The sequence below is a fragment of the Rhinoderma darwinii genome, chromosome 2 (genome assembly GCF_050947455.1).
Source record: "Rhinoderma darwinii isolate aRhiDar2 chromosome 2, aRhiDar2.hap1, whole genome shotgun sequence".
NCBI lineage: Eukaryota > Metazoa > Chordata > Amphibia > Anura > Rhinodermatidae > Rhinoderma > Rhinoderma darwinii.
In genome coordinates, this window is record NC_134688.1 from 466,461,810 (window position 1) to 466,484,964 (window position 23,155).

The following is a 23,155-nucleotide window of genomic DNA, read 5'->3' on the forward strand; positions in this document are numbered from 1 at the left end:
TTCCTGCCCTATAGATTGATCCCATATAAACTCATCGTTCTATCAAGCCGTAAATATATAAATCGGGAGATGCTTGCATAACTATGTGCGCCCCAGACTGCGGTAAATCACCCTATTAAACATTAATATGCCTGGAAGCCGTACACAAATGAAGCTTCCGCCTACACCGTAACAAAACTGTTTATCCTTTCATAACGTTACCCCATGGACATTTCTTGCTTCTGCAGCGCTGGTAATTGGGAGCAGCGTCCCTTCCCACAGCCAGAAAACGGCCTCCGGGGCAATAGAGATTTCCACCCCCGTACACCTGTATTAAGAAATTAACAATCCTTCATCCTATTTCCAGATCTAATTCACTCCATTGGGAAACATATATATATATTTTTTTTCTGTAGGTCGATAAATTTCTAATAGGGAATTGCATAAACAGCAATTCCATTATACCTGTTTATTATTGGAATCTCTCCCTAGAGGATCTGTCACCTCCCCTGACATGTCTATTTTTAGTAAATACTTGTATTTCCCATGGAAAAAAAAAATTCTGGAACATTTTCTTAGAACTCAGCGTAGTGCCGTTCCTCTGTTATTCCTCCTAGAAATGTATGAATAAATTACCAACTGTGTTACCATTCCCCTTATCAAATTAGCACAGTCTCACTTTGTCCGCATTGATTGGCCATTGTGAGTCTGTGTAGGGACACACCCACAAACTGTTAACACCCAGTTTTCTAGGAGGAATAACAGAGAAACGGCTCAACAAAGAGAAATAAGAAAAGATGCCCCAGAATTGTTTCCTGGGGAATACAATTATTTACTAAAACAGACCTGTTGGGAAAGATGAGGGTTGTCTTGTCAATGTACAATAAAGCCGGCCCAGGAAAGTTGCGAGTCGACCGTGCAATACATGGCTGGACCGAGCCCTCCAGGTGGGTTATAACATCCATATGCCCTAATGGGGCACAAGGGCAGGGGTTGTGTTGATGAGACGGCCCCTTTAACACGTGCGTTTTCTTCGAGCAGAGAAGCTGGAAAATCAGTTTCCTTATGGTTTTTCTGTTGAAGAGACTTTTTAGGGTACGAATACACAGCGTATTCAGGGCAGATACGCTACGCCGCGTGTCCGCCCTGAATATCACGGGGAATGCCATCCGAAAAAATTTGCAACATACAACACTTTTTGTTGCGGGTTTAATCACCCCATTGAATTTAATAGGAAAACGCGCAACAGAAAAGCTGCGATTATGCAGCATTAATTGACATGTTGCGACTGAAGAACCCGCACCGCAGGTCAATTTATGTGCATTTTTCCGCAGTGTGGGGGTGAGACCTGTTGACATCTCACCCACTGCTGCTACTGTAATACGCTGCGGATTTGCTGCAAATCCATTGCGGAAAATGCGCAGTGTTTAAGCTTAGTGTGTTCGTACCCTCCAAAGGGTTTTCTGAGTTATATAAAAAAAAAAAAATTGGCCAATGTTGGAAGAATGCCAAAAAAAACAAACATTGCTCACCTCACAGATCGAACTTGTCTGTCTTAGGGTATGTTCACCCGCCCTATTTACGGCTCCAAAGCGTCGGCAAACATCTGCCCATTCATTTGAATGGGCTTTACGATGTTCTGTGCCGACGGTCACTTCTTGACACGTAACTGGAGCAGTTTTCCATTGACACCATAGAAAAACCGCTCCAGTTACGTCCGTAATGGACGCAGCGAAAAACGCCGGCAACATGCCATTACGTCTGAAAAACCGGAGCTGTTTTCTCCTGAAAACAGCTCCGCAATTTCAGCCGTATCGGACGCTGCCGTGTGCACATACCCCAACAGTTTTAGCTGCTAGTGCCCAGCTGGCAATATCTCTGACCTCCTGTTACTTGAGGGAGTTGCGAAGATCTCCTGTCATCTTGTGCCCACCTCTTGCCCTTATAAGCACTCTCTATACTATCAGCGCTTAGTTATTAAAGATACCAGCTGAGGTGTAATGTCCCGGTCCAGCAATTGTATCAATCTGTTGATGTATCACTGTATAGAACTAAATGCACCCACCTCATTCTATACCATTCCTATAATCTGGCTCCCAGAGGTCTAGAATAAGATCACCGTGCTCCTATGGAAATCTGACACTGTCACCCACATTACTAGCGGAAAGATGACGTTTCTGGAGAGCGGGGAAGATTGCCACGTATCATGGGTCAGTGCTTAAAGGGGTTCTCCAGTTTGGACAATTCCTACTTGTTAGGGTCTTTTGCTCCCTATAATGAGTGTCCCCCTGCTGGGACCCCTAGTGATCTGCTTTAATTTTGTGGAGAATCCTGGAAGCAAGTGTTCAATTTCTCTGCAGTGCCACCACAGGGAAAATTTAAGTATTACACAGTTCTTATTACAGGTGTTTTCCACAACCAGACCACTAATGATCTATCCACCGGATAGGTCCTCAGCATATGATCGGTGGGTGTCCTACACCCAGACCCTTCACCCGTTAGCTGCCTCCAGGCACCGGACATCAATGCTGGAAGCAGAGGGCTCCGGTCATGGAATAGCGGCCAAGCTGCAGTATTCAAGTGTATAGGCGCAGAGCTGCAGAACGGCCGCCATCTGCTTCCGGCTCCAACTACTGCATACCGTTCGAAATATCCGGCAGCTGATCGCTGCAGCATCTTGGTGTCGAACCCGCATCGATCATATAATGTCCTGTGAATAGGTCATCAATCGTCCAGTCAAGGAAAACCCCTTTAATGTCAATGTGTTTTCTGTGGACTGGACAGGATAGGTCCTCCACATTGGGAGACTCTCTCCTTTTTGTATCCCTGTGGCCAAGAGATTAAGATCCTGAACAGAGGACCCCTTCTATTGACTCCGTACTCCCTAATAAAAAATTTTTTTTTTGCAATTATTTCTTAGCAAGGTTATCATGGGAGAGGCCTACAGAGCATTTGGTTTTTACCCTTTTTAATTGATTTAGAATTTTTCAGTACATTTTTACCTACTGCATGTAAAAAATGCTGAACGGTCTGGACCCTTCCAGGGAACAAGGGCTGTTGACGCCTGTCCCCCTTACTCTGTATAAATCTGTATGCAGTAAGCTCCCCCTGGTGGCAGCTAGGATCATTCACCTATGGTGGTAAGTTAGTGGATTCAGAGCTATGCATATTATAAAAAAAAAAAGTGCAATTTAACTTTGGGTCCACTAAAATTCTGGCAGTGCCCAATAGTATGTACTGGGCGATCTAGTGGCAAAATAATCGTAAAAGATTTGCAGGGCCAATTTTTGACTCCATGTGGTTATCCTTTGAGGGTCTCTAAGCTCTCACATCTGCGCGTTGTGCTGGTGTATGCTTGGTACAGTGACCCTTTTTTGGCAGTACCTCTTGTACTACCCTGATGGTGGCCATAACTTTTGGCTATTAGGGTCCTGCTGGGTATCTGGACTTTGTGGATATCTAACAGGTTAACTCGCCCTATGGGGCTTTTGGCACACATTGCTGTGCCCCACCAGCATTTCTTCAGGAGACCTGGCTGCTGGATTAGAAAGTAAAAGTTCGGGGGGGGGGGAGAATAGGCAAGTTTGTTTTTTTTGTTTGTTTTTTTTAATGTTGAGCAGTTATTGTCACTTTTTTGTTTTTCTCTATATGTGGATTAATACATTTTAGTTGCTGGTGGAATAATATTTAATAACTGTCTCTTTTTATTTCTGTATCTAGAGACAAAGTTCTGGAGCCGCGAGTGTAAAGGACAAGAAATCGGGGGAAAACGGTAAGACGTCTATACTTCTCTTATGACTATTTTTGATTGCTATGCCGCCAAGAAAAAACCAAAGATGCTCAGGTTATTAAATGCTTACACAAATGGTAAAAATCCTTGTCCGGCCCCGAATGGAAACCTCAGAGCGTTGGGATGTCTCTATAAACACGAAATGGTTAGCAGATCCCACTGAATTGAAGCTGGGGCGGTCCACCTACAAACCTCTAATGGACTGGCACCCACTGAAACGCTGAGCAGATGGTTATCAGAAACAGAATATATTATATTCTTTTGTGACTTTTATTTTTTATTTTTTTTGCTCCATGCCTCTTTCTAGGTAGTTTGTATGTCATATATATAATATTATTTAGACATCTACAGTACATTGCAAAAGTATTCAATCCCCTAAAATCAACTGATTTTGCAAATTACAAGCCTCATCTAACCAGCCAGATCCAAAGATGTATTGTAGCTAAAGAGTCTTTGGCTGCGGTGAGGTTCGGCTTCGGTACACCCCACTGTACCACCGCCAGGGATGAAGAGCAGTGTGGCATGTTACTTTTAATAATAATAGTTCAGTTGCATAATGTGCTTGGTCTATCACTGTATCGTAGTGGGGGGTCTGCGAGCCCCAATTGCGATTACTGTGACCCCCCCCCCCCATAGCTACGCCAATATGGAGAAACAAGAGCAAATCTTCCACGAAGAATGGGCTAAAATCCCTTCCATATACTATAGATGTCTTCAATGGGAATGCCCCTGCTATTGCTGTAAAAGGTGGTTCTACCAAGTACTAGTCTGAATACTTATGCAACCCGAAATTTCTTATGTTTCTAGTCTTATATAAAAAAAAACAACTGTACGATAAGTGTCAAATATCTGTGTTTTAAGGGGTTGAATACTTTTGCAAACCACTATAGCTGTACTATCTGCAGTCAGATAAACCTAAAATATGACACTTTTTTTTACTATTCATCAAAATTGGAATTGCCCATCACGATTAGGCATAAAAATAATGACCTGATTGGATGCTATAGGCGGCACCTTCATGCTGCGCCGACACCGTTTATTGTAAATAAGCCTCTTCATATGGCCCAAAATCACTTATGGCATAAATGTTTTTCAATGGGCGTAATACCCATGTAATGACAGTAAAAGGTGGTTCCACCAAGTAATTGAGAGGGTTGAATACTTATGCAACCAGCATTTTTAATTTCATTAGAAAAAACCTGAACATTTCCTTTTAAGAGCATATTGATATACAATAAAAATACTGTGTGAAACAATCTGTTGAAGGGGTTGAATACTTTTGCAATGCACTATCAACAGTCAGATAAACCTCAAATCTGAATCTTTTTGCGATTTTTATAAAAATTGGGAATTGGCCATCGCGACAAGACATTAAAACCACGACCTGATTGGATGCTATAGGTGGCGCCTTCATACTGCGCTGACACCGTGTATTGTAAATCGGCCTCTTTAGATTTTCCTGTAAGCAATATAAAGGTCATATGGTAAAGGTGCAGCCCTTTAAGACCTATATAATTGCTGAATCAGACAAGATGCCAAGGGCGGGATCAAGCAGAGAAATGACCTGGCGCGGCGCCCGGGTGACTGTTGCAGGAATCTATGCAAGACAAAGCTGCTGCTTGAGTAAGTAATCTTGCAGAGTCGATAGTTAAATAATTATGAATTTGGCAGCGCTGAAGGAGCGACGCTGGAAGCTGCACGGCCGTGGAGTACGAGGGCTGGGAGTGAAGCAATGGCGTGCTGCGCCGGATTAATATTCCTCCCATGGTTCTTTTCCTCGAGATGAGTTTTTTTTTTTTTTTTTTTTTTTTTATTATCCCATTATGTAAACTTGACAGCTAATATTTATACCGATCCTGGCACCGGCATACGGCAGAATGGAAGTTCATTGTAAACGCCTCGAGTGAATTTCCAAAAAGATTTATTATCTGACTGTCACTTGACTCTTGGTTGCCGCTGAATAGACTTTTTTTCTTTTTTCTTTCTCCGCTTTTGATTTCATTATAGATCCCCCTAAGAGTCAAAGGAAATCATTCTAATTCCATGTAACTTTTATTTTCTTAAAGGAGTTCTACTAAAAAAAGGTATAAAAGGGTTGTGATATTAGAAAACAGTGGCAGTCGTGTCTGCAGGCGGTGTCTAGTATTGCAGGTATTCAATTGACTGGGTCTGAGGTGCAATATCTGATATGACCCGTTAACAAGAGTGGCGCTGTTTCTGGAAAAAAAAATTACTTTTTTATAAACCCTCCCCATTGTGAATAAGTAAACAAATATATATATAATCTCACACATACATTAGTCCTCATGTATAAGGATATTATCGTAAAAAGTATCCAGGTTGCACATATCGACCAAATTGAATTTATCCAGTAAGGGCTTGTCCACACACAATGGAATTGTTGCAGAAAATTTCTGCAGCAATTCCGTTGAAAGTCAGAGACTTTCCGCTGCGGCAAAAACGCACCAATTCCTGCGTTTTTTGTTTTTGTGTTTTTTTGCGTCAGAAAATGGTGCGTATTTTGCTGTGTTTTTCTCAATGTTAGGAGATGGAGACATCTCTCCTGAAAACGCAGCAATTCTGTCCACTTTCTGTAGCAGGAATTGACATGCTGGAGTCCGAATATTACGCACTGCAGGTCCATTTCTGCTCCGAATCTTTACGCAGCGTGAGGATGGGATTTATTACATCTCATCCACTAGGCTGCTACTGTATTCTCCTGTGTTTTATCCGTCTGAAATTCCGGCTGGAAAGAACGCGGCAACTCCAGTGTGTGGACGAGCGCTAAACGTTTGAAAATAAGAGGTGATGCAGCACAAACGGGGCCATGCGGAGCCTATAGGACGGGGCCATGCGGAGCCTATAGGACGGGGCCCTCTCTCCAGTCAGACACCCAGGGCCAGACATGCACTTACTTATTCAAAAAGTCAGGGCAAGGCGCCTGCTTAGTGTGACACACAGTTACTCACCCCTTACTTGGACTCCTTGCTTACTTGTCAAGGCCAGGCATACTCTTGTTTGATCAGGCATGGCACTTCCTTACTCAAAGACCCAGGGCCGGGGCATGTGCTTACACGGACCGCAGGGGCCAGGCATGCAAATATCACAGATCACAGGAGGAAGGCATAGGCTCGCTCACCAAGACACCCAGGGCTGGGTGCGCGTTTACTCACCCGTACATACAGCTGGCACAGGCATTTTACTTGGCAGGGAGCTGTCAGTTAAGTGCACCTGATGGTTTGAGAGGCCGGGTGCCGGGCATGGAACGAAGACCTGGGGGGTAAATGAAGCAGCTGGCTGCGTGTTGGTTTAGGCACTGGTGGGGGCATCTTGGCACAACAGCTGAGATTTGAGCATGGAAGAAGCAAGGTGTGTGTGTGTGTGTGTGTGTGTTGGTGTGTTGCTCTGCGGCAATGCCTTGTTTTTAGGAAACACCGACGTGGAGATGATAATATGAAGTCTCTGCACCCTTTCCGCTCGCACCTCACAGCAGTCAGACTATAAAACATCATGTATGTTAGAAAACGTGATATATTGTGCAACGTTCTCCTGTTGGAGATGCATAAAACAAGTCTGTGCAGCATGGAGAGTCAGTCTATTGTATAGCAGACAGTGCGTGTAATGATATGTAGCCCAATATAAAACATCAAGTGGTTGCTATGTAGAATACGGAGTACGGTAAGAGGGGAGGGGTAGGCTGCGAGTAGAGCAGTAACCTAGCTTCTGCAGTTACTGTAGTGGAGTGTGGATTGGAAGCAAATTAGGATTCCTTCTTTTATCATCAGTGACTGTTTGCAGTTTCCTGCAGAAATCTAAGCTATTCACTCGCTTTAATATGTAGCAGAACCCAACAGGTGGCTGAAGTCCCACAGGCTATTGATTCTTCCATCTCTCAGACACAAAGTACATTGCAGAACAGCTCGAACGTGCGGGTAAATGAGTAGCGGGCTGAGAAGGTCACATCGGGGCTTTTGATTCGTGTTTTGTTTTTTAATAAAGAGTTTATTGATCTGACTTTATATTTCCTTCTATTTAACACTAGATTCCACCCTAATAGTTTACATTGCAGGTGTCTAATTTGGCACAAGGTAATTAACTTTTTCTGTGGCTAGAGTAGACTTCTTTTTTTTTTTTTTTACATATAGGGACTGTATTTCGTTCATGTTTTATGTAGATTTCTTCTACATCTAAACTAATGAAGTCCCTTACCAATTACATTATATTACTGATCCTGAGTTACATCCTGTATTATACTCCAGAGCTGCCCTCACTATTCTGCTGGTGGAGTCACTGTGTACATACATTACATTACTTATCCTGTACTGATCCTGAGTTATATCATGTATTATACTCCAGAGCTGCCCTCACTATTCTGCTGGTGGAGTCACTGTGTACATACATTACATTACTTATCCTATACTGATCCTGAGTTACATCCTGTATTATACTCCAGAGCTGCCCTCACTATTCTGCTGGTGGAGTCACTGTGTACATGCATTACTTATCCTGTACTGATCCGGAGTTACATCCTGTATTCTACTCCAGAGCTGCACTCACTATTCTGCTGGTGGAGTCACTGTGTACATGCATTACTTATCCTGTACTGATCCGGAGTTACATCCTGTATTCTACTCCAGAGCTGCACTCACTATTCTGCTGGTTGACAGCAAACACCGGTTTCAGACATATCCCCGAACAGCTCAGCTGAGCTCCTAGAATTTCCTACATCAAATTACTGTAGAGCGTATGTTCGTAGGCTGGTGCAGGCCATTCCCTTATGTAACGTTAAGTCGCTCACACTAGCGCTTCATTTTACATTACTAGGTGATCGGGGTGGTGTTGGGCCAATGAGTCGTTATGTTTGGGGGCCCAAATTCACCTGTGGTTATTACATTGCCGGGGTGTGCATGGAGTTACAGATGAGCGGAGGAGATGTTTGTGCAGCGCTCATGTAACGCATGAGATGTTTTTAATGTTTCTATGCAAATCCATTCAAATGGTGATAAAGCTGCAAGAAGACGGAGCGCCGGGAGCGTCTCCTTTGGTTATAGGAGCAGAGTAGGTAACAGATATCAAGCTGTGGGTTTCACTACTACATTCCATAAAAATATCAAAGTTAGTAATGGATTTATATTACCTGGAGTCTATATAGTTCTGTTCATCCTGAGCCTCCTGTTTCATCAGTGATCTTTACGCAGGCAGGCAGTAGGTGTGTGGAATCTGGAGGCAGCGTGTGATCAGAACGTGTTTAGCTGGTGGACAAGCCCTTGGCACCATACAATTGCAACCATGGGTAGTTTTTGCCCGGCATCTAATGCCCTTGTAGGAGATACAAAAAAAAGCAAAAGACGTTCACACGAGAGTAGATGAGGCCACGTTATAGGCGGGAGAGCATGGGGGAATGAGACCGGCGAAGTCTATAGAACACCATCACCGTCTCATGTCCTATAATATTATGCCCAAATATGTGCTATAGATCATCTCATTGAATGGCACTAATGTTTGGGGCACCGTATGGCAGTATTCGGGCACTGTATGATGGTATTCGGCCACTGTATGCTGGTATTATATAGATTGTTCATGTCATATGATCTATAGCGCTGAATAGCTGTATTTGGGCACAGTATAGTGGTATTCTATAGACTGCAGGTGATATGATGTATAGCACTAAATGGCACAATTATTTGGGTACTACATGTCGGTATTTGGGCACCGTATAGTGGTATTGTATAGACTATTATACATCATATCACCTGCACATGCTATACAGTGCCCAAATAATACTGACCTAGTGCCTAAAATGACTGCAGGCGATATGATGTATAGCACTAAATGGCAGTCTATACAATGCCCAAATAACTCTGCTATACATCATATCGCCTGCACAGTTATTTGGGCACTGTATATTGGTATTGTATAGACTGCGGGTGATATGATGTATGGCACTACTGTTTAGGCACTGTATGGTGCTATTATAAAGTCAATGCATGTTATATGGTACTGTGGTCTCTGTATGACTCTAGTGTGTGTGTGTGTGTGTGTGTGTGTGTGTGTGTGTGTGTGTGTGTGTGTGTGTGTGCTCTTTAGATTAAAACCTACATTAAAAAAAAAAAAATCCTGCGCACATCTGGTAGATACAATTTGCATCCAGTGTAGACCGCCCTCTGAGCTAAACACACTGGACTACAGGATAATATATTTTAGCTACTTCGTTACATTTTTTGTTTTTTGCTACACTGTATAGATACCATTGTAGCAAACTATCAGCTGTGAGAATAATCAGGTTTTCTTTGGACTTCTGAATGTAAATGGTTTTTATTCATGGACCGCAAGCAAAGATCTTGCAAATCGCGAGGAATTGGAACATAGTATTTTAGACCGTTTAAGAACTTTTCACTTTTCATTATACAATAATTCAGCTGTATTTACAAAGCCAGAAAACCCTGTCACAGAAATGGACGACGGGGGCTCTGTTAAAAGGAGATCTTATGTTCTGATTTTCCAATTTTGCACACAATTCACCACTTTTTTTTTTTTTTTTTTTCTTCTTCTTCTTGCCTCCCGTGTGCCTCTAAATGTGCCCCATCTGACTCCAGCGCTGTCTATTTTTAAGAATGGTTTATGAAACACCAGTCAAAAAAATAACTCCCCCAGTCTAATGCATTTTATAAGTCGTGTAGCAAATTGAACATTTGGAAGTGGCACTGAAGCGACCCAGACGTTTCTTCAAATATAGAAGAAATTATTAATCAACCTGAATAAACACAAATTTTTTTATATTTTTTTTTCCAGTTGACCTCTCGGCAAACTTCAATTTGTTTGGAGTTTCTCTTGCCAGAGAAGTGACGTGATGATTCCATTACAACTCTGACATATATCCAGCTCTGGTATGAAATATTAAGGCCCCCTGCACCTGACCAATGAGTCAAAAGCATCTCATCCACAGTCATTTAAGGCACTATGCAAATAGTCTTGCTTAAAAATATTCCGTTTTAAGTATACAGCTCCTGTGTAGACATGTGTCTCCATGGTTACAGACTGTTATTCCCTTTCATCTGCTGTCTGTTGGAGTGGGTAGAAAGATAACACCTGACTGCAGAGGGTTTATTTGTAGTCTGTCACCGTGGAGACACATGTCTGCATAGGAGCTGTATGCACTAATTGGTCGGCTATTTTGAAAGTAGACTATTTTCAAAGCTAATTTTGTAATTTTGATGCATTAGAACCTATAAAATAGGTTGTGATAGAGCACGTAACTTTTTTTTTTTTTTTTTTTTAACCAGAAAACACTTCTGAATGACTAGGAATAATTCTTGCACTTTTTAACAACTATAGTCGAATGAAATAAAAGGGCACTCTGAACCGAGATTGTACGTAGAATTCATAGGGCCCCACAAATCTGATTCGGGCCCACTATGAGCGCCGCCAAGTATAGTACGCCTTTCTTAGTTATTGTTAACCATTCTGTTTTTCATTCCAATAATTCTGTCTGCATACAGCAACCACTAAGTGGCGCTAACTGCATATGGAGCTATATAAAGCTGTATGCAGTGAGCTCCCCCTAGTGGTAGCTGCTGTGACATTTAACAGGAAGTAGGGGAAGCTGTTCCGTTTCAGGACCCCATCCACCACAGGTCCCATAGAAAACATGTGCCCAGGCTCTATGGTAGGTCTGCCACTGCTTAGGACATCTGACGTGGCTCCAAATGCTTCACATAAGGAAATTCCATAAAATCATCGGATGTCAGTGAGGATGAGGATTGCTCATGTCTTGCTCTTAAGGGAAATGTTTGGGTTTTCCTATAACAATTCCCGATTTAACACTTATACGCTTAAACATTTACACAAGGAGGGAAATGAGATGGTGTTTGAGATTCATGCTTCACATTTATGTCAATGGAGAGATGTATGTCTTGTAGTACAGAACTGGAAAGTGACAAGATCCAGACTGGTCACCAGTGATTTGTTTTAGACTAGACCACCAATGTCTAATCTATGGGAATGCAACCACTGGGACCTCCATGTTCCCTATCCCAAGGGACCACCGTGCTAGGCTTTTCTCCTGCAAAGCACCATTACTTGAAAGGTCAAAGAAGACGAGGACCCTTCGTTCTAGACAACAATAGGGCTCACTCCACAGATCCCTAGTTGGACCCTCAAAGGTCAGACATTAATAAAAAAAACATTACAGTATGTAAAGGGGTGGATAAGGTCATTAATCAGTCCCCCCCCCCCCCCCCAAGTCAAAAGATTGTTTCAGTGTTCAAGGAATATTCCAGGCAACACTAATACACTGTTATGCTGAGAGCCAGGTCTAAGGGGGCGGAGCATGACACAGGGATTGAAAGAACAGCCGAGAAATTCCCTGTCATGCTCCACCCCCTCGGGCTCTGCACTAGACAGGACACAGGGTATCGGTCTTTCCTGGAGTGTTCCTCTACTGTATTTCTAGTGACCTAAACAAAAAGGGGGCATTCTGGGTATGTCCTAGGGTCTACGATACAAGACCCGTCTTGTCCCTGCAAGACTAGCTGAGTGAAGACTAGGCTACAGACTAGAATTAAGATGACATCCTTCCATAAGAGCTGATGAGGGAGGGGGTCCGAATAGTTTAGCTTCAGGGGACCTTTTGAAATCAACAGAAGCTTTCTAGACTGGGGAAAGATGAGTATGGTTCTCTGACATAGATTGGTTGCCAGGAAGAGTAAACCATTGGAGGAGCAGAAACTAGGATTGATGGCCTAAAAGTCTGTATCTGTATGTTATCTGCTTTCAGTGACCTGGTGACAGAAAGATTAGACCCTTGGCAGCTAGTATGGCTGACAGGAAGTACCAGAATCTGGAGAGGGCAGGAGAAATCTGGAGCTTAAACGGTTGAACTTAAGGAGCTCAAATTTCATTTTTGGCCCTTTTTAACTGCCGTGAACATCAATATATCATGCAGTACAATGTAAACTCTATACAATTGTCCCATTTCTTATGTGTCATGAGGAAATATTGCTGTTCTATTACATTATTAAGTGGTGACAAAAGATTAATCTGGCAATTTGGAGTTCCCAGTAATGCGGTTCCGTTTTTATAGCTCGTGTAAACAATCGTCTGCTCAGAAGCTGCGGCTCCTATTTCCAAGCAGAGATAAGAATATAACATTATTGAATGAAAGGTCGGCGGCAGTGGCTGTTGGGGGGGGGGGGGGGGGAACATAGGTCTAATCATTGTCAGGAGATAAGCGCCTCTTGTCATGAGAACATGCAGAGAGGTCGGCACAGCCTGGTGCTGCTCAGGGGCTCTTGTGATGGGCTCTCTGTCAGGCTGTGCCCCATTTGGGGTGATTTAGGATATTTTAAACGATGGCGGAATTATTGCCTATGGAATATTAACAGAATGGATCATGTCTATATGCAAACCAAATCTGCAGCGCAATTCCACTAATCCAGCATGCTCCGGACCACTGAGGTGTTCCTTATGTAAAGCAGAACCCTGGAACACGGGCATTTTTGGGCCAACCTGGTTGGGTGCAATGCAGTTTAAGGGCCTTGTTCAGGAAACAGCATTTTGACTCTATCTCTATTATTGGAATACTTTGTGATAAAATCTGCTGCGAGTTGTAGTCGTGGAATAACTGGAAAACCACAGGTTGGGGGATCATGTTCTAAGAAAAGCCAAAAAGTGTCATCAAATACGACCCAGAGCTCATTTATCATGGTTTACGTGTATAAGGCTGGCTGTTGTTTTCCAGGATGCTCATCAATCTTTAGGATATTTCTTTTAAATGACCTTTTATGTGCAAACATCCATCTGTGGACGATGTGCGATTTGATCCACATCCATCTCTCCTCTTGCGATCATCACAAGATCGCATCTTTACATTTTTGATTTCAAAAGAAAGTCTGTAAACTGTGATTCATCTACGAAGGTCCTTATTTTTGGAAGTTGATTATGTAGTAGTGTTGCCCACAACTTTTAATTTTTTATAATTTCTTTTTATTTTTTTTTAGCCCAAACCAGAATTTGATCCACAATGGTTGTGTGTGTTTTTTTTTTTTTAACCTAATCGCTAATTTATTGGGGATCTAGTCAATAAGTATTCATTTTTAAATTATTTATCTACCTATGGCCCTGGAAAGTGCACGCAGTGTAAACGTTAATAAATTGACCCGCAGTGCAGAATTAAAAAAAATCATACTTCCTGCTTTTTTTTTTACGCAGCGGAAAATCCGTAAAAAAAAACGCACCACATTGTGGTGCAATGGTTTTTTTTTTTTTTTTCCAAAGAAACTTCAACACTCCTGTCCATTGGGTATGAGCTGCAATATTACACACCGCCAATCGAGTGGGGTTGAACTGCGATACCAGATACAGCCATGGACAAGGGTGGTGCTGTTTTTAGGAAAAGGTTCTTTATTTCTAATCCTGGAAAAAAATCATTTTTGCCCCAAAATGTAAAATAAATAAATCTGCTTACCGTTGTGATTCACTTCCGCTCTCGTCTTGCAATACTCCGGGTACAACAATGGTCCTCTATTTATACAGTATGTGACCCTCATGTGTTGTCATAGTGACGCCGCTTAGGTATGACTCGTCTTGTACCCACAGAAGTATGGACATGCAGTGTAATCAGAGGATCATCAGGGTACCCGCTAAATCGCAGTATTGGTCCAGAAGAGAATCGCAATGGCAATAGCCACCTATAAAACATGAAGCTCCTGAACCCTGTGAAAAATCTGTTCTAGGATCCCCACCTGCCATTTATTTATAATACTGGTGTCTTATGTGGCAGAAGGGGCCCGGTGCCCACTCAGGCACCATGGCCAGGTGTAACTGCTACGCCTGTACACCCTCTAGCTACGCCCTGGCATGTGATCTTTTTTTTGGCAATGTAGGATTTAAAGGTGTTCAATAGCTGATGGGTCGGGGTTCATCTTCCAGGACCCCCGCTGATCAGCTGTTTTGAAGGGGGTGCAGCTCTCATACAAACGCTGCTTCCCCTTCATTTCTACTTACTCACTGTCAATTGTCGACACGGAAGTAGCGGCGATTCACAGAATTGCAACGATTTTCTCCCATTCACTTCAATGGGAGAAGGCTACAATACTGTGACCAATCGTTGCATAGTTACATAGATACATATAGTTACATAGTTAGTACGGCTGAAAAGACATCTCCATCAAGTTCAACCAAGGGAAGGGAAAAAGGGAAGGGAAAAATTTCTACACATAGGAGCTGATATTTTTTTGTTCTAGGAAATTATCTTTGCCTTTTTTGCAGCATCTCCTGTCCCTGCTGTGACTGCTCCTGCGGTGACTATTCCATAGATTCACTGTAAAGAAGCCTTGTCGCCTCCGCAGATTGAACTTTTTTTTTTCTCCAGACGAAGGGAGTGCCCCCTTGTTTTTTGAGGGGGTTTTACATGGAACAGGATTTCACCATATTTTTTGTATGTGCCATTAATATATTTATATAAGTTAATCATGTCCCACTTTAGTTGTCTCTTTTCAAGGCTAAATAGGTTTAATTCTTTTAATCTTTCCTCATAACTTAGATTCTCCGCGCCCCTTATTAGCTTCATTGCTCCTTGTATTTTTTCCTCCTTTCTATGAACTGGAGCCCAGAACTGAACTGCATATTCTAGATGAGGCCTCACTAATGCTTTGTAAAGTGGTAATATTACATCCCTGTCCCGCGAGTCCATGCCTCTTTTAATACACGACAATATCTTGCTGGCCTTTGAAGCAGCTGATTGACATTGTGCTGTTATTTAGTTTATGATTTACAAGTACACCCAGATCCTTCTCAACAAGTGACTCCCCCAGTGTAGTGCCCCCTAGGACATATGATGCATGCAGATTATTACACCCAGATCCTTCTCAACAAGTGACTCCCCCAGTGTAGCGCCCCCTAGGACATATGATGCATGCAGATTATTACACCCAGATCCTTCTCAACAAGTGACTCCCCCAGTGTAGCGCCCCCTAGGACATATGATGCATGCAGATTATTACACCCAGATCCTTCTCAACAAGTGACTCCCCCAGTGTAGCTCCCCCTAGGATATATGATGCCTGCAGGTTGTTGGTACCCAGATGCATAACTTTACATTTATCTACATTAAACTTCATTTGCCAAGTGGACGCCCAAACACTTAGTTTGTTTAAATCTGCCTGCAATTCACAAACATCTTCCATAGTCTGAACTATATTACATAGCTTGGTGTCATCTGCAAAAATAGAAATAGTGCTATTAATCCCATCCTCTATCATTAATAAATAAGTTGAATAATAGTGGTCCCAGCACTGAACCCTGGGGTACACCACTTATTACCGGGGACCATTCAGAGTAGGAATCATTGACCACAACTCTCTGGATACGGTCCTTGAGCCAATTCTCAATCCAATTACAAACTATATTTTCAAAACCTATAGTCCTTAATTTACCCATTAGGCGTCTATGAGGGACAGTGTCAAATGCCTTTGCAAAGTCCAAAAACACTAAATCCACAGCGGCCCCTCTGTCTAGACTTCTGCTCACCTCTTCATAAAAGCAAATCCGGTTGGTCTGACAGCTTCTGTCCTTAGTAAAATTGTTTTTTGTCGCATAATTCTGTATATAGTCCCTCAATAGCCCCTTAAACATTTTGCCCACGATGGATGTAACCATCTCCAGATACGATAACTGTCTCAATCTCCTCAAACAATGTCCGACTGACTCTACAATGTCATTTACATAGGATAGGCCCTCAATTTTTAGGGACTGGAAAGCCCCTTTAACCTTTAGAGCGCTGTACAGTGTTTTTGTTTTTAACCGGTTTGTATGGTTTTTTTAATTTTTTTTTAATATGAAAAATTACATACAATCCATTTTTGCTGAATCTTTGGAATGTTAATCCCATTTCCATGGAGATTTTTTGTTATATAATTTTAAGACCAGCTGATACTGGACACTAAGTCTTCATGTGAAGGATGGATCAGCATAATCGTACCCGTTATTGTGTTAACGGCCTATTTTTCCTTCAGCGACTTCTAAGAGAACCTTCATGGTTCTACCCTGGAACTTGTGAAATCTTTACTCGTCTGGCATATAAATTATTTTTTATGTTTTTTCAATTGCTGATTTAAACTGAACTGTGGAGCAGGTGGGATTCTCAAGGAATTTAACAAAGCCTTTCGGTAAAGCTTCTCCCCCCTCCTCCCTCTCCACTCCATCACCCTCGAGGGAAGGAAGATCGAAGTCTCATATTTTCTGAGGCTGTCATTGTTCGTTTTGTCTCGGAGTGAAAGAAAGTAAACCAAATCATTTGCTGGAAGCAAAGTTGTAACTAATAACTGTGGGTTGAAATTCATCAGATGTCACCAGATCTTACGGTAAAAAAAATCCTTCCAAGAATATTGGATAGGAAATGAAAGAACTTGAAGGGGCATTCCCAGAATTGACCATTATCACCTATCGGCAGGATGCGTGATAATTGTCTGATCGCTGGGGGGGCCCCCACCATTGACAAGAACGGAGGTCCTGTAGCCCAGAGACTTCTCACTACATCCTCCGCAGTGGGGAGAAGCTTGAATGAAGTGGTGTTGGAGCATGTGCAGTACCGCTCCATTCAATGTCTGTGGTACTGACCGACACCCGAGCACTAGAAGCGTCTGTTTCCGTCATTTCAATAGATTTTTTTTTTTTTTTTTTTACTGGAGCGGCAGCACAAATTGTCTACGGCCGCTCCTTTCGATGTCCTCCTTACTTCAGTCGAGCAGTGTATTTTCATAAGAGCGGAAAACCCATCAAAAAAATATACATGTAGAAAAACTATTTGTCATTTTAAATGTTATATTGTCCACCGAGAACTCACGGAGTTAAGATCGTACGGTAGGTTTTAATGGATTTACATGTAAAATGACATAAAACAATTGTCACGTCACCATGATTTGTGCCAAATACCACCCCAGAGGGTGGGGCACAGTGAGGGTGGCAGTGGAGTGGGTTAATTTCTGCTGACTGTTTTTCATAATTCTTTGGTTGATATATTATGTGACATCACAGGACCGAAGACAGGCTGTGGTGACATCACTGATCCTCTCCACAGGGCCCAAGACATGTCACTCTCCTCCTAGTACTTGTCACTCTGTCCCCATGACTTATCCTTCAGAGAATAGCTCTTGTTACTTGTCATTCTGTCCCTAGGACTTGATGATCGGCACCTAAGACTTGACGTTCTACCTATAGGACTTGTCAATCCTCCTCTAGGGCTTATCATTCTTCCCCTAAGACTTGTTCTAGGAACAGATATACATGTCAGTCTGCTGGTAGGACTTATCACTCCTCCCCTAGGACGTCACTCCTCCCATTGAACGTGTTCCTTTGACCCAAGGACTTGTCGCTCTGATTATAGGACATGTTACTAAGTTCCGAGGACTTGTCACTTCACCCCTAGGACTTACCATTTTGCCCTTGAGACTTCTATATCTTTTCCTAGTACTTGCCTTCTCATAGGACTTGTCACCCCTCCCCTAGGACATCATTTCACTCATAGGACTTGTTCTAAAAGAGGAGTGACACGTCACTTCATCCATAGGACTTGTCGTTCTTCACCTAGAACTTGTTACTCAACGTATTAGATGTATCACTCCTCTTCTAGGACTTTACTCCACCCAAAGGACTTGTCATTCCACCAATAACTTTTTCACTCCACCCCTAGGACTTGTCATTTAACTCAAAGGACTTGTCACTCTGTCCCTAGGACTTATCACTCCCCTTCTAGGACTTGAAACTCCACCCTTAGGACTTGTGGCCCCAGGTCATGATTTCAAATTCCAAGAAAAAAAGTTAATGAGGCAAAATGATCCCAATGTTATTTCTTTCTCTCGATAACCTCTGTCCTCGTACATCGCTGTCTGCAGGAAAAATGTTCGTAGTATGACTATTTGTAGGTTTCTGCCTGGAAAATGTGGTGTTTTCTGTTTTTTTTTGTATTTTTATCTTTAAATGCCCTGTCCCTTTTTCCGTAATTATATGTACAGCTGGTATGTTATAAATCATCTTGTATATAGTGATATGGAGCATGCTGGTATAACCTGGGTAATTTCTGTATAGAAAAATAAAAAAAATATTTTTTTTTATTTTTTTTTTACAGCTTACATATAGCATTAATTTACATAGAAAGTTAAGTCACTGTAAAGTATGACTGTATTATCACCCCGAGGTGCTTTCAAAATTTGCTTCAGAGCTGAAATCACCCAGCATTCCATGCTGGCTGAAACTCTGCACAGAGCTGGCTCTGATGATTTGCATTTTGGGATATATATATATATATACACTAGTTATTGTACAATCATCTGATGTAGAGCGAACTAAATGTCAGAACTAAACTATTAGTCCATAAACCGGTCATTAGACACGCCCCTATTTCCAGTAACACCCGCAGAATTATGAATACAGCTCTGGTGTATAGTGCAGACTGTAATTTAGAATCTGTTCAATCTAATTAATAGAAGGTATTTTCAAACTTCCTTATCTGTACATATAGATTGAATTTGGATACAAGTTGAAAATGATGTTCAGAAGTGGACATATCCTTTAAGTGATTTCAGCCTGACCTTGACCATGCTGGAATAACCTGAGCAACTTCTGGTATATAATTATGCAGTGTGCCTGGCAAAAGTATTCACACCCATTGGTGTTAATTCAACCTTGAATTAAAATGGATTATTGTGAAATGAACCTGACAAAATAGTGCGATTTATTGTAGTGGAATAAAAAAAACAACCATTGTTTAATTTAAAAAAAAAACAAAGACAAAGTTGAGTGCAATGTAATCACCAGCTCTGATCAGAGTTTATTTAGGGGTTTTATAGTAAACCAATTAACTTCAGAAGTGCCATAATTAGTGTAATAAGGTCCCCTGTGTGCAATCAGCGTCACATGACGTCAGTATAAATACACCTGTTCTGAAAGACCCCGGAGTCCATAACATGAAGACCAAGGAGATCTCCAGGTCAGAGACAAAGTTGTGGAGAAGTAGAGATCAGGGTTGGGTTACTATCCAATATCCCAAACGTTCAACATCCCGCAGATCACCAATAAATCCATTCTAACAAGATGGAAAGAAAATGGCACAACTACAAACCGACGAGAGAAGGCGCCAACTAAAACTTAAATGGAACTTCTTGGCCATCATGGGAAATGCAATGTGTGGTGCAAACCCAACACTTCCCATCACCCCAAGAACCCCATTCCCACAGTGAAGCATGGCGGTGGTGGCGGCATCATATTGTGGGGGCAGGGACTGGGGAAAACTGGTCAGGAGTGAAGGAAAGATGGATAGTGGGAATTTTGAGGAAAACCGGTTTGTCCTGCTGGAAGGCGAACCTCTGTCCTAGTCTCAAATCTCTGTCAGACAATGACCCTATACATCCTGGTAAAACCTACACTGGAGGGTGTAAGGGGAGACCTATGAATGGCCGAGTCAAAGCCCAGACCTAAATGCAATGGTACCTCCATCTGTGACCTGACATGAAGATGCTGGACACCAACACGACCATCTCAGCTAAAGGAGCTGGAGCAGTTTTACCTGGGAGAATGAGCAAAAATCCCAACTTCTGGATGTGATAAGATAAGAGAGACCCCAAGAGACTTGTATTTGTGGAGCCTTCTGCTGCAATTTCAAAGTATTGACTGCCAGGGGGTGCATAATTTTTAATTCCAGGTTTTAATGCAAAACAAAACCGGAAAAACATCAAGGGGGTGAATACTTTTGCAAGGCGCTGTACATACCTGTGCAAAGCATGTATTTAAAAGGCTTCAAACCCGGAGCAGACTGGCTATCAAGCAATGCCCAAAGGTGCTGCCAATTACAACTTTTGATACTCTGCTGGTCTATCAGTTCTGGGTCTCCCATTCAGGCCCATTTTGATGTGGTCCTTAGTCCTGACCATGGGTCCCAGAGCAATGTCCGTCCTATTCTATGTTGAATCTAAGCAAATAAAGGAAGGGGTAGGGTGGAAATGCAAATTGTTTAACTTTTAGAAAGTTTCCATAGACTACAGATAACGCCGTCTTTCTTTTTTTCCTAACAGATGACCAGAAGAAAGTTCAAGACGACTTTGACATTGACATGGGCGCCCCAGAAACCGAGCGAGCAGCGGTGGCAATACAGTCTCAGTTCAGAAAATTCCAAAAGAAGAAGCAGGGGGCAGATGACTAGTAGTACCTACCTCTTACCACTAGGGGAATGAGAAAACAAAACTTTCTGGAAAAAATAAATAAATGATAGAATGATTTATCAGGAAATTCTGAATATATATATAGGGTGCATGTACAAAGGGTCTAACTATTTATAGTCTATTAGACACAATCACTGAACACTTCACTGCAGTATGTTTATCTAGAAACCAATTCAAACTGTAACCTCCTATTTTATGTGATGTTATAATAAAACATGCTGACATAAGTGGAAAACCTTCTCTGTCGTTACTTCTATGGTGTGCATATTGCAACGCCGTGCTCCCACTATTTGTAACTTATTACAGGTACAGTATAGGTGGTACTGCTGTGAGGTGCCCAGGCAGATAAGGGGCCAAAACTCCCATGTGGGCCGCCCCAACCCACTATAACTCCATAGTGATGCAGCGGATGGTAGATAATGTGTTAGGACCCTATTTAATAGGTATCTATAGGCAAAACTGGTTCCCAACATAGTGCCCTTCATGTCCCACAAGTATGAATGCACAAATCCTCCTTGGGTGCCCCCAAACTTATGAAATAGGGTACAGTATAGAGGTTGCTTGACATAGTAGAGAATTTGCCTGTATGGGGTCCAGATATTTCTGATATTTGCCTTGGTTACAGGACATGGATATTGGATATGTTTACAAGCTCCTTTTTTTTCAGAGCCACTGCGCTGCCCCACCATGAGAGAATTCAAGCGCTCACATAGCATTGGCCCCATTATTAAAACAGCTGAAGTGTGCCCATAAGTGTTATCCTGAGCCCACATAGGTTTCATCCGCTTACCTCATAATTGCCGGTCCTATATAAGTCACCTACCATGGCCCTAAAAAATGTTAGCAGCAATGGCACCATAAGTGGTAGCCACAGTGACCCCATAACTGCCAGCCATCGTGCCTCAATAAAACTCAACAGTACCCCGATTAGTGGCAGGCTTTGTCCCCATGAGTGCCAGCAGGGGGTAGCTAGAATTCATAAGCCCCGTAGCAAGATCCGAGATGGCCCCTACCATCTAGTTCGGTGTCAAACTGGGGTTCCTTGGGCCCACCAGGGTAAATGATTCTGGGGCCCACCCTCCATCTATACAGAACGGATTTCGTCCATTTGTTATAATTGCGCACACAGGGCATATCATCGATAGTATGTAATATGTTATTGCTCGTAAGATATAGACCATAGTGGTAAGTCCCTTCCAAATGGGGTTGCCTTCAGCTGGACCTTTTTGGGGCCATTATTTTGGCCGTCTTTGGCTACCGGATGGTTTTCTTCTACTCTGGTGGCCAGTCCGATCCTGTAATAATGCAAATAGCAGAATAACCATTTTTATCTAAGCAGAAGTGTCCTATAAGATCTTTGGCACAATGAAGAACCCACATGCTGCTAGATACGAAAAAGTCACCAACTTTCCATCAAAAAGTTACAAAGTTCAACGCTGGAGCCGATGAGTACAATGCCAGTCGTCCTAGTCAAGCACCCAAACAAGCTCATGGAAATGCTCCCACCTCCAACTTCCATAGGTTTATATAAGCTTTTATATAATAGAAGTCTACAACAAGAAAGTGTATCTATGGGATATTCCTGATTATCATCATTTCTATCTAAATCTATTAGGCCCCATGCACCCGGCCGGCCGCGGACAGACACCCGCGTTTTTGGCCCGTGCACCCATACAAAGTATGGGAGCACGGCCCGTAAAAAGTAAAAGAATGGACATGTCCTGTCTTTTGCGGTATGCTTTCTACGGCCTGAACACCTTCCCATAAATATATGGGAAGGTATCTGTGGTCAATAGAAATGAATGGGTCTGTAATTGCGGACGATTTATACGGTCGTGTGCATGGGGCCTTACACAACTTATTGATACCATGTACCGGCCCTGAAGCAATGAAAATGTGGGTCAAGAATAGTACACCAGTACAGCGGGATTAAGGGCAACAGGGCTGCCGCTTTGGGCATTGCTCTCTCGTAGTGTCCTATACGTTGCTGGACTCGAGTGTCCTAATCCTATATCCTTTCTGCCAAAAATATAGCAAAGATGTGAGAAAATATCAAACCGAACCGTAATGACAGACTATCAACACAAACCGGACCGGGTGGGCAGAGCAGGCAGCAGCCTAGGGAGACCTTGAGGGAGGGCGTAAATGTATGCATTAAAAGAAAAAGATAACA

The 23,155-nt window shown here is 42.4% G+C and overlaps 1 protein-coding gene across 1 annotated transcript in view; it reads left to right on the forward strand.

Moving 5' to 3' along the window:
• Positions 1–21,217, forward strand: part of PCP4 (Purkinje cell protein 4) — a 46,836-nt gene extending 25,619 nt beyond the window's left edge. The window contains exons 2-3 of the mRNA XM_075850994.1: positions 3,700–3,751; positions 20,836–21,217. Coding sequence (XP_075707109.1) covers positions 3,700–3,751; positions 20,836–20,963 — 180 coding nt within the window. The 3' untranslated portion in view covers positions 20,964–21,217. The remainder of the gene's footprint in view (positions 1–3,699; positions 3,752–20,835) is intronic.
• Positions 21,218–23,155: the final 1,938 nt, after the last annotated feature.